The sequence below is a fragment of the Corylus avellana genome, chromosome ca3 (genome assembly GCF_901000735.1).
Source record: "Corylus avellana chromosome ca3, CavTom2PMs-1.0".
NCBI classification, from domain to species: domain Eukaryota; kingdom Viridiplantae; phylum Streptophyta; class Magnoliopsida; order Fagales; family Betulaceae; genus Corylus; species Corylus avellana.
Window position 1 is genome coordinate 8,310,879 of NC_081543.1, and position 11,117 is coordinate 8,321,995.

The following is an 11,117-nucleotide window of genomic DNA, read 5'->3' on the forward strand; positions in this document are numbered from 1 at the left end:
AAAATAAAAAATAAGTAGATTACTAATTTTGGTGCGGAAAATGATTTTACCAAGCATGGGGAATTGGCAAAGTGCAGAGGACAGCAAAGTCTGGGACCAAAAAAAGGCAGAAAAACCAAAGTACAGTCCATGCAGCCACCTCGGATACACGAGGCAAATCCTTGTCCACATTGAAAACGACAACCAGCGTTGGGCCCCCCCACCTCCCCATTCATTGATGTTACACGATGACGTGGCCACAATACTTTTGGCAAAGACCGAGAACAAAGTGGTAAATCGGGCTCTGTTGTAAATGGGTCCCACCAGCACAAATTACGGGGAAAGTTGGTTGGGGACGTGGCCTTAGTCGGAGCTGACGAGGACTTAACAACAGATCTGAATCAGCCTCCTGCTGAAAAGGTGGGTTGTTTCTGGAAACTGAAGGCACACGGAAGAGAAAGGCGAGTGATGAAGAATAATCAAAACCATTTTACGGCTTTGGTAGAGGTATCTTTGACCGACATTCACGTTCGTTCACACTCGGAATCTTCTCATTCCCGGCGCGTGCACTTCCAACGGCGGAGCTCCACCCCTTTTTGTGACTTCGAAGCTGTGGCCAAATATATTAAACGAAATAGATCATGTACATAAGAAAACGATTCTGGGCCTTTATCGCCCACACTTGCATAAAATCTCTTTTCATTATCAAATGATATTTTTTAATTTTTTTTTTTTTTTTTTTAAGATTGTTTATGAATTATTTATATGGAAAGTTCAAAGTTAAGGTTAAAAGGGTATGTTTATTAATGTATTTTGGAGAGTGTTTTATATTTTTAATGTGAATAAAGTTTTACTTGATTTTTTTTTTTTTTTGCTTAAAAAAGAATGACAAAGTGGCCGCACCGCACCGCTACGTGACATGACATGACGTGACATGACATGATCATCCCTCGAATGGAAAATCTTGTACACCAAGTGAATTGATTGCTCTTTAGCAGGTAGAAAGAGTCATTTAGGGTTTGTTGTTGAATCAATTAGGTTGGTCTAGTGCCGGGGCGTGCAAGTTAGTAATATTGTGTAATAATCTGCAAGTCACGAGTGGGACAGGATGATAGAGATTCGTCGGTGCCCAACATTTTGGTGTGTGGAATCTTCATGTTTTTAATCTCTTTGATTCATAAGACTTTCTAAGTTGTTTCATTAAAAAATAAAAAAATAAATAAAAGAAAAGAAAAACGACTTTCTTAAGTTGAAAGTCTGACAGAATTGAACTTACTTCTTTTCATGGGTTCCACCATCTCGAGGATTAAGAAAGAAAAGATATAATTGATCCCCTTCATCAAAGTCAAAAAGTATGGTGCCTGAATTAAAGAGAAGTGAAAAAGATACACATCATTATTGGTGCAATATTATTGTTTCTACATCATAGCTCTCAATATCATCTTTATGTCCCATTGAAACTAGGCACTCCAATTGAGAACCTCTTTAAAAAGCTGCTGTTTATAGGAGCCCCTGCCAAGCATATAATAATGAATACGTTTTACATTATGCATATTGACAAGGGATCACACAATGTTGGAGTATGGTTTATTGATATAGAAAAAAAAAATAAAAAAAATTAAAGGATTATGAGAGTTATAACTTTTTATAATTCAATACAAAAATGAGTTCAAAAGAGGGTTAATAATCAAAGTGGATGAAAAAGATAGTAACTCTTTAGGCTTTGTGGTGCGTATATGTAGTTCATTAAGATCAAAGCATAAAAGATTCAGAGCATAATGCTTTTACATCATATGACATAAAGCTTTTAAGAACATAGGCAAAAGCTATGTGGTTACAAAGTGGTAGATACATCAAAAACTCTAACAATCAAATCTTATCAATGACCTCCGATCTCACACATGTACAAACTTCATTTATGGCATAGATATGCTCCTGGCAGACGAGATCTACGACATGGGTTAATCATATCCCGACAACAAAAAGTTTTTATTTAACTGGTTGTGAGAGATAAGTCCTCACATCGAAAATTATTCGTCCTCAACTTGAAAGCCAGAACAACATAAACAAACAAAAAACTACAAACAGCAGCGGGAGGCTCATACAAAAGCGGGTGACGTTTACGCGATCCACGCTTCGGCGCGTTCAAACCACAACCATCGCGTGCTGACCGGAGGAAAAACTTTTGTTGTCTATAGGACTCGTTGGCGCTAGGGAAGAATGTGTAATGACACGTATAGGACTTGGACTGGCGGCGAAAATGTAGATCTGCTTCAGAAAAAACCGATCTAAGAACCCTTGCAGAAACCGACAAAGCCAAAAGATCGGGGAGAAAAACGAACGGTGAGATAGAGTAGATAGCCAAAGCGGTGGAGGAGGCTGGGCCCTGCTGTTGGAGTCTAAACAAAATCTAAAACAAAAAACAAGGAAAAAGGGAAAAGGAGGAGGGATGGAAGAAACGGTCTGTCCTCCCTTTTGAATAGCATTGGAAGGAGGCTAGGGTTTGTTCTTAGACAACCTTGATTTGCGCCTCTGACAATCCTTTAGTTTCACCGATATATTTCCAATGATGCTCTAGGCATTATATACAATTATACACAACATAAGAGTAAAAATGTAATGACATAAATAATTACAATTAATCAAATCAGCATATTCCCTAATGTAGTTTCCTTGTGTAGGTTGAGATCCCTTGATATTTGCACTTGCCTTTCAAGTATTGTTGTTGCACAAGTTGTTGTTTTGGTCCAAGCTTGCCTCGCATAGCACATCTCCTTAGCTAGCTTTGGCTTGAGTTCATGATTTGCTAATTGATTAACATTATGATCTGCATATTGATTATGTAGTACCCCGAAACGGGGAACCATTGAACATTCGATGACCTGCACAACTATTATACCAGCGTCCTTAGCTTTTTCAACCCTATAAATACCCCTACCCACTTGACTCTTAAGCCTCATTCCGCACCTGTTGCCTTGTGGTACCTCTGTTTGAGTGTGTGTGTGTGTGTGAGTTTTTTAAGGTGACTAAGAGAATTCTTGGAAGTTTTGTTTTAAGGAGGTAATCTTCTTAACTTAACTCGTTCTTTACCTATTTATTCTAGTTAAGTGTTTTTTCATAGCTTAGTTGGTAAGTTTGACTTTATATTGGTGTTGATAGCCTTAATCTTGGTTTGAGTGGGTTAATGTTTTGATGATGTTAGACATAGTTTCTTCTACATGGAAACATTATTTTCGTTTAGGATTCTGTAAGTGATCATGTTAAGGCCTTAGGACTTGCTTAGAGGTGGTTTAGTAGCTTTTTGGTTCGAAATGAGTTTTCTGCCTAGCATCGAACGTTCGAACCTCTTTGTTCAAACATGCGATGTCATGGCCGAAAGTTTGAGCATCTCTGTCCGAATGTTCGATAGTCAGGCAAAAAGTCTGTTTTGAACATATTTAGGTCTAAGGCTTGTTTTAGCTTGAGTTTAGAACTAATGATAGGTCACTTCTCAGATTTTGAGGTTATGGAGCCTCATCATGATTTTATGGAGGAGTCTTCGACACAAGTGAGTACAAACTCGCATGGATACTTATTATTTTTCCCACGTAGCATGAATATTTTATATATATCAAACATGCATCTTTGCAACTCTCATGAAATATATTTTTGAATTATTGTGAACTTTATTTTGTGGAAACCTGTGTTGATTAAGCAAGATACTGAACATGATGAGATTTGTAAGAGCATGCATATAAAAGATGGATAAAATTAATTGCATTATATAATATGATACACCGGTACATGCGGGATAACAGTCATGAGCTTTTTATACAAGTTAACTATATAATCAAATGTATGTGCGTTTGTATGTGCATTGGATCTAATGGTTGTTCGTAACCAGCGCAACCATGTTTGATTGGTAGATTACTATAGAGCAAACATCATTAGGGATTCTAGTTGTGGGGATTTGGGGGATTAAATGGTTGGGTTCATAGTAGGTATTTGGGGCTGGTAGAAGTGGTAGGGGTGATGGTCTAGCTAGGAATTGGGATGCTATTTCAGTTGGGGATGGTAGACATGGTAGGGGTGATGATTTTTTCCCCTCCTTCTAGGCTGATCTTCGATGGTTGCATTCCCTTCAAAATTAATTCTTTCTTTTCCCAACGGAACTTCATACCATTTTTTATAAAGTCCTACAAAATGAGGCCAAGAACACTTAGCCAATCTACCCCCAATACAATATCACACCCTCCTAGAGTTAGTACATATAAGGTAGGTGTAATTTTACTTCTCTGTAGGATGAGTTTTGCCGCCTCACAGTAACCATTAGTGGAGAAGGTGTTTTGGGTATTCTTTGCCATTGAATTTTGTGGTAGTCTTTTTTTGGAAACATCAAGAGCATTTGAGTCTGATTTGCTTGGGTGGTTGTTTATATGCTGGTTTGGTCTAGTTTGCAAAGAGAGGAGAAAGACTCTATTATCTTGTTCCTATTCTCATGACATTTAAATGTACATTATTTATTTTTTCTACTTTGTTATAATGAAGGGAATATGTTTTTCGTTCCTAAAACATCCATACATCAAGTCTAGTTTTTCGGCTCTTTGTTGCAAAGCACCTAGCTTCTCTAGTATTCTTAATGCCTTGGCTTTGTACAGATTTTGTTGTATATATAGGTTATGCACAGATTTTGTTTGTATTCAAAGGAAACCTGAAATTGAAAGGAAGGTTTGTGTAACATAAAAAGGGTTAATAACTTTTTAAGTACCTGAGTTTGTAATTTTTTATTTTTCCCCCTAGGTTTTCAAAATAGTCAGAAATGGTATCTAACCTATGGGAAAAGACAAAATTGATACCTTCATTAGATTTTGTGAGAAAAATTAACGGTCTGTCACATGTCACTCTCAAAATATGCCACGTGTCAAAATAATAATAATAAAATCATAAAAATAATTAATAAATTAAAAAAACAAAACAAAACCTAAAAAAAAAAGGGGAAAAATTTGGGGTGGTCGGCTAGCCGCAAAGCCGGTCTGGGGGTGGCCGAACCACCTCCAAGGGCCTTAGGGGGGTGGCTGAAACCATCCCCAAAGCCAGAGGCCATGAAGGTGGCTTCGGTCATCCCCTTTTGCCAAAAAGGCGGTTGCTGAACCACCCTCAAGGGCAAAAAATGGGGTTTCGAAACCACCCCCTTTGGCCTTGGGGGTGGCTCGGCCACCACCATAGGCCATGGGGTTGCTTCGGCCACCACCATAGGCCATGGGGTTGCTTCGGCCACCCCTTGATGCCGGCCTGGGGTGGCCAAAGCCACTCCCATGGCCAAAACGGGGGTGGCAAGGGCTTTGGGCCCCAGAGGCCATGGTGGTGGCTTCGAGCACCCTCTTCGGCCCTTCTGGGGGTGGCCGAACCACCCCCAAGGCCCTTGGGGGGTGGTTAGGCCACCCACATACCAGCCTTGGGGGTGGCCCAAATATTTAGTCTATATTCAGTTGGGATTAGGGGAGTTGAAACCCACCGTAGTGACATTTCAGTTAGCCAACAGATATGTGAAAATCACAATGGGGATCATTGGGGATGTTCTGATTAAAGTTGATAAGTTCTATTATTCTGTGGACTTCATAGTCATAGACACAAAACGTGTTCTAAATGTGGGGATCCAAATTTCTATGATATTAGGGCGACCATTTTTAGCCACGGCTAATGCCCTAATCAACTGTAGGATTGGAGTGATAAATATATCATTTGAGAACATGACAGTGGAGCTGAATATCTTTGATATTAGCAGGCAGCCATTTGAACATAAGGGGGTCAGAAGTGTGTGCTTGATTGAGGAAATAGTTGAGGAGACTTTTAATGAGACAAGTATTGAGTACCCTTTGGGAGAGTGCTTTACTCAATTTGGATGTGATCTAGACCTTGACAAGTTACTTGAGCAAGCTGAGACTTTTAGTGAGCCAAGTATTGAGCCAAGTATTGAGGATCATGTGGAAGAGTGCTTTGCTCAATTTGGAGGTGATCTAGACCTTGACAAGTTACTTAAGCAAGCTGATGCCTTATTGGATTCCACTCCTAAGATGCAAATTGAGAATGGGGAAACCATTGAGATTTCATTCCCCAACCTATCTTCATCAGCAGCTGAGCCTCTCAAGTTGGATTTAAAACCCTTATCTGATACCCTGAAGTACAAATTTCTAGGTCCTGCTGAGTTTTTGCCTATGATCATTGCTTCGGACTTGGATGATGCTCAAGAACAAAATTTGTTGGAAGTCTTGAAAGAGCATAAAGAAGCCATAGGGTGGTCTATTGGAAATATCAAGGGAATCAATCCTTTTGTTGTGATGCACAAAATTCATTTGGAAGAGAATGCTAAACACTCTTGAGAACCACAGAGACGGTTGAGTCCTGCCATGCAAGAGGTAGTGCGAGCTAAAGTGATCAAACTTCTGGATACGAGAATTATATACCCGATTTTTAACAGCAAATGAATGAGTCTCATTCATGTGGTGCCCAAGAAGGCGGGTGTTACAGTGGTCAATAATAAGGATAATGAGTTGGTCTCAACCCATGTTTGTAGACTTTTCTAAAAAGATGCAAATGCTCCATATCTTTGTAGTGTATGTGGCTTATTATTTGGAGTTGATTGAATTTACGAATTAAAAGAGCTTGGGGCTCAAAAATTTAATTCCTAAATGCTTAAGCAATTAAAAGAGCTTTACGCTCATGGATTTAATTCCTAAAGGTTTAAGAATAGTTAAGAGAGCATTGGGCCAATGGAATAAAACCTAAGCCCAAGTATTGAGCTAGGAAAAGGGCTAGGCATGAGCTAGCCCCACGAGGCACATGGAGAGAGAGGCCACAAGAGGATTAATTCCCCTTGTGACCAGTAATCCTAGTTCTACTTGGATTCTAGAATGTTATTTTCCTAGCTCTCCAAGTAAATCCAAATATATAATTAGAGGGCCCTAAAGAAGCATACGATATAAATGAAAAACACAATTGAGAAAGTTGTGAGAAATATTGAAGAGAGAATTTTTTTTTTTTTTTTTTTTCAAGTTTATGCTTCTAGCTATTCTCTAAAATTGATAATAGTTATTGTGAGCTCACACTCATAGTCATATTCAATCATCAAATAGAAGATCTAAAGGTTGAATCGAGAACATCAAGAATGTCTTCTTCATCATTCAACATTCAAGAAGAATTTTAAGCAGAGTTATATAGCCTTACATGCTTCAGAGATGTCGAATTCGACTATAAGTTTCATAAACTTGTATGTTTAATTTTAAATCTGGCCTTGTTTACCTTGAGGAAAAATTTCCCTGCGATCGTTCTTTACGCTGCACATATTTTATGTGCAAGATCCCAACACTTTCCATTTATCATTTCGTGACAAAAATGAGAAAAGTTTTGGGAGTGGAAGGGAGCAAAGTAAATGGGAGTTTTACTTGATGGATGATTCTAACATAGATGGTTTTATTTATGATTGACACTTTGCTCTTGATAATTCCAGTTCCACATACGTTTGATGTCTTTATTCATGGTTTCAGATACAAGCTACAAGGGTCAAACTTCAAATATTTCAAACCAATCTAGTTTTGTGGTTTAAAGGTTTGGGTTTAGATTTTAAGTTTGTATTTTTTTTTCAATGTACTTGGTTAATTAGTTTTATCACCCAATTGCCCAAGCTCAGTTTGTTAAGTTTTTTCTGTACGTTGGCTTATTTGGTAATCAAAATTATGTTTGTAAGTCTTTTTAAGAGTTAAGGGTTATGTTGTCTTGAACTAGAGTTGTTTAATTGAAGAATTGGACTGCTCAGAATTTTATTGTTAATGTACTGCACAATCGTAATTTATGTGTCTTGGGGTTAGAACCCGATCTTTCTCACAGACACATATTCTATTTTTTTTGTTTAACATGTCCACACAAAGAAAAGGAAAGTGGGAAGATTCGAGCTAGTAACCTCCGTTTCATGAAACGGGGTTTACAGCCAATTGAACTACCTCTTGAAGATATATTCTATTTCAATAATGAGTAATGTTAAAAAAAGTTTACCCAATCAAGTGAGAGTTCAATGAATGTATGACTGTTTGGTTATGTATATTGGCAATAATGTATTCAAGATTATCATAAATAAATTAATGCTAAGCGTGAAAGAATAAATTACAAGTTATGTTATATGTTTTAAATAATAATTAAATTTGTTTAATTATTTTAAGAAATTTTTTTTTCATAAAGGCCTTTTGAACTTGCACAAGTTTTGAAAAAACTCTCAAACTCATCAATTTCATTCCCCTTGAAATTTTAATTTGATGCAGCCTACTCTATTCGTGGACAAGGATCCTCTCCAGTTCATTTTGAACTGGAGAGGATCCAGTTGATGGCTAGGATCTCTAAAGAGAGATCCTAAGGCCATCAACCCGCCACGTGGCATATTAAAAAAATAATATTATTTTATCATTTTACTTTTAAAAATAAATAAAATATAAAAAATAATAAGAAATTAAAAACAAATATAAAAAAATAGAAGGGTGGCTGGCCAACCCATGTTGGCCACAGGGGGTGGCCGGCCACCACATTTTGGGGCATGGGGTGGCGTCGCCACCCCCGTGGGCTGGTTGGGGGTGGTCCGGCCACCCCAAATGGCCAAATCAAATTTTTTTATTTTTTTGATTTGGCCTTTGGGAAAGCGGCCTAAGCCACCCCCAACCGCCCACATGGCCATTTTCAAAGGCCCTTGGGTGGATCTACCACCCTCAGGTGGGTCATTACGCTCCTTTGGGGCGGTCCGCCACCCCCAAAGGGCCAAATCAAAAAATAAAAATAAATTGATTTAATTAGTGGCCTATCATACTGGCCAAGGGTGGCCGGGCCACCCCATGCCCCAAAATGGGTCGGCCACCTACACATGTAGGTCACTCCAATCCTTCTTCTTTCTTTTTTTTTTAATTTTTAATTATTTATTTTTTTTTATATTTGTTTTTAGCTTTTATTATTTTGTTTTTTTTTTATTTATTTTTAAAAGTAAAATGATAAAATAATATTATTTTTTTTAATATGCCACGTGGCGGGTTGATGGCCTTAGGATTTCTAAGGAGAGATCCTAGCCATCAACTCAATGAACTGGAGAGGATCCTTGTCCTCTATTCGTTAGGGTTTGGTGTTAAACAGACATTAAAATTAATAAAATAACATTTATACTCCTGAAACTTTTATAAAATTTGAAATTTACCCATAATTTTACATTAATTTTTTTTTTTTTTTTTAGAAAAAAAAATTAAAAGTTGAGTATTTTGGTATTTTTCATGGCCTCCATTAAAATTTAACGCTAAATTCTAATATAGTGGTACATTGTACCAAATTAAAAGTTCGAGAGATAAAGTTGAGAGTATTCAATTCCTTCTTAAAATACTTGAAAATTCAGAGAAATAAAAGACTGACAACCTAACAATAAGCCGTGATATCATCTTCACTGGTTTGAATGCGAAGCACTCTGTGTGCTTGAGAAATTGGCTCATTCATTCAGTTTCTAACGAATGGTGCCTTAAAACCAAAGGGTAACAAAATTGTACACTACTGATTCAAGCCACTATAATTAACAACTCAGCAAGAAGAGCTGAAGCTAATTAACAGATTTTCTTTTGGGTATGTAAAAATAAATTGAACAAAACCTCAAAAGAATTACAGCAACACAGGGGAAGATCAAACTGACACATTTCAGCATTCACCAGCTGTCAATCTCTTATCAATCTTTACTTGATGAAAGATGCTCGCATTTTTCCACTACTCCCCTTGAAAAATTACAATCAGAACTATCTAAAGATCAAGCCCTGTCAAAAACTATAATCATAAATACACTAAAAAAAAAAAGGATTACGTACGGAAAGGCATATGAGAAGAGGAAGCCACCTTTCGAATTCGCGGAGCAAATCAGGGTCCCTCAACCCAACAAGGAATTGGGAAAGCCCCACAAGAAAGAGAGCCGCCTGATACACATTGGTGGCGCTGATAATCTCCGAAAGAACGCTCCTCCTCAGCCTGTTGGCGTCCAAAAACACGCTCACCATCTCCTCCATCTGGGCGGCCACGGCGTCGCCGATGGATGCTCTAGCCGCCTCCTTCTTCCCCTTGCACCAGACCCAATGCTGCACCACGCGCTTCATGAAGACCGCCTGCGCGTTCCTCACACGGTCCACTAATGCGGGCACCATCAGCCTTAGGCCGCACTCAATCTGGTCGATCCGGGACATCATGATTTTACTCGGGGCCTTCCACGCCATGGCAATTTCCCAGGGCTTGTCAAAAAACTCGCAATTCTTGCCACCCACTTTGATGAAAACGTCGGTCTTGCCATCTGCTTCTTCATCGGTGTCACCGAGGAAGGAGCGGAGGAGGTTGGTGAAGAGGTAGGGGTGGAAGTCGCCGAGCCAGAGGAAAGGCTTCTCGAGGGAACTTCGCCAGTCGGGGAAGAGGAGCTGAGAAATGTCGTGGGAGGAGGCGAGGTCGAGGGCGTGGTAGTAGGACTGGATGTGGTGGTGGAGCATTTCGACGTGGGTGGAGAGGAGGGTGGGAGAGGAATCGGAGATGGAGGAGCGGAGGAGGGGGAGGAGGGTGTTCTTCAGGGTTTTGAACCAATCTGAGTAGTAATCCTTAAAGGGCCGCGACGTTTTCTTGCGGGGGAATCTTAGGGCCTTGAGCATCTTCTTGGATGAAGACGGTGAAATCTTTGGTGTTTCTTTCTTTCTTCTTTGGCTGAGAAGTCAGAAGAAGAGTGAATTATATTTTATCAACACAGGTTTTGGAGGGAAAATGAGGGTTAACAAAGCTGCGGGGGAGGGGGGCTCCTATTCTTTTATAAATTTAATAGATCAACAACCATTAGATTTATGAGATCTATTATTGACTTATATGGAGTTCATTTGTAAGATAAAATTTGTTAAATATGAGAAAAATATTAACCTCGAGCATTTTCTATATATATATATATATATATATATATATAGGGGAAAAAGAATAATTTCATTAAACTGATAACACCGCTTCAGCCAATACAATGTCCTTAATGCAAGAAGGGAGTGTTGTTAACCCTAGATGGTTTACACTTTGAGAAACTACCAACTTGGCAAGCCTATGCGCCACTTCATTGGCTGTACGCCTAAAATGGC

The 11,117-nt window shown here is 38.8% G+C and overlaps 1 protein-coding gene across 1 annotated transcript; it reads right to left on the minus strand.

Annotated features, from left to right (window-relative positions):
- Positions 1–9,739: 9,739 nt before the first annotated feature.
- On the minus strand, positions 9,740–10,652 carry LOC132173533 (protein INAPERTURATE POLLEN1). The gene is made up of 2 exons (XM_059585046.1): positions 9,862–10,652; positions 9,740–9,782 (listed from the first exon to the last, which is right to left on the minus strand). The coding sequence occupies exons 1-2, from the start codon at positions 10,650–10,652 to the stop codon at positions 9,776–9,778; spliced, it is 798 nt and encodes a 265-aa protein (XP_059441029.1). The 3' UTR covers positions 9,740–9,775.
- Positions 10,653–11,117: the final 465 nt, after the last annotated feature.

Bases quoted from the DNA above. Each gene is read 5' to 3' on its own strand.
- LOC132173533 (XM_059585046.1), bottom strand. From the start codon at position 10,652: ATGCTCAAGGCCCTAAGATTCCCCCGCAAGAAAACGTCGCGGCCCTTT.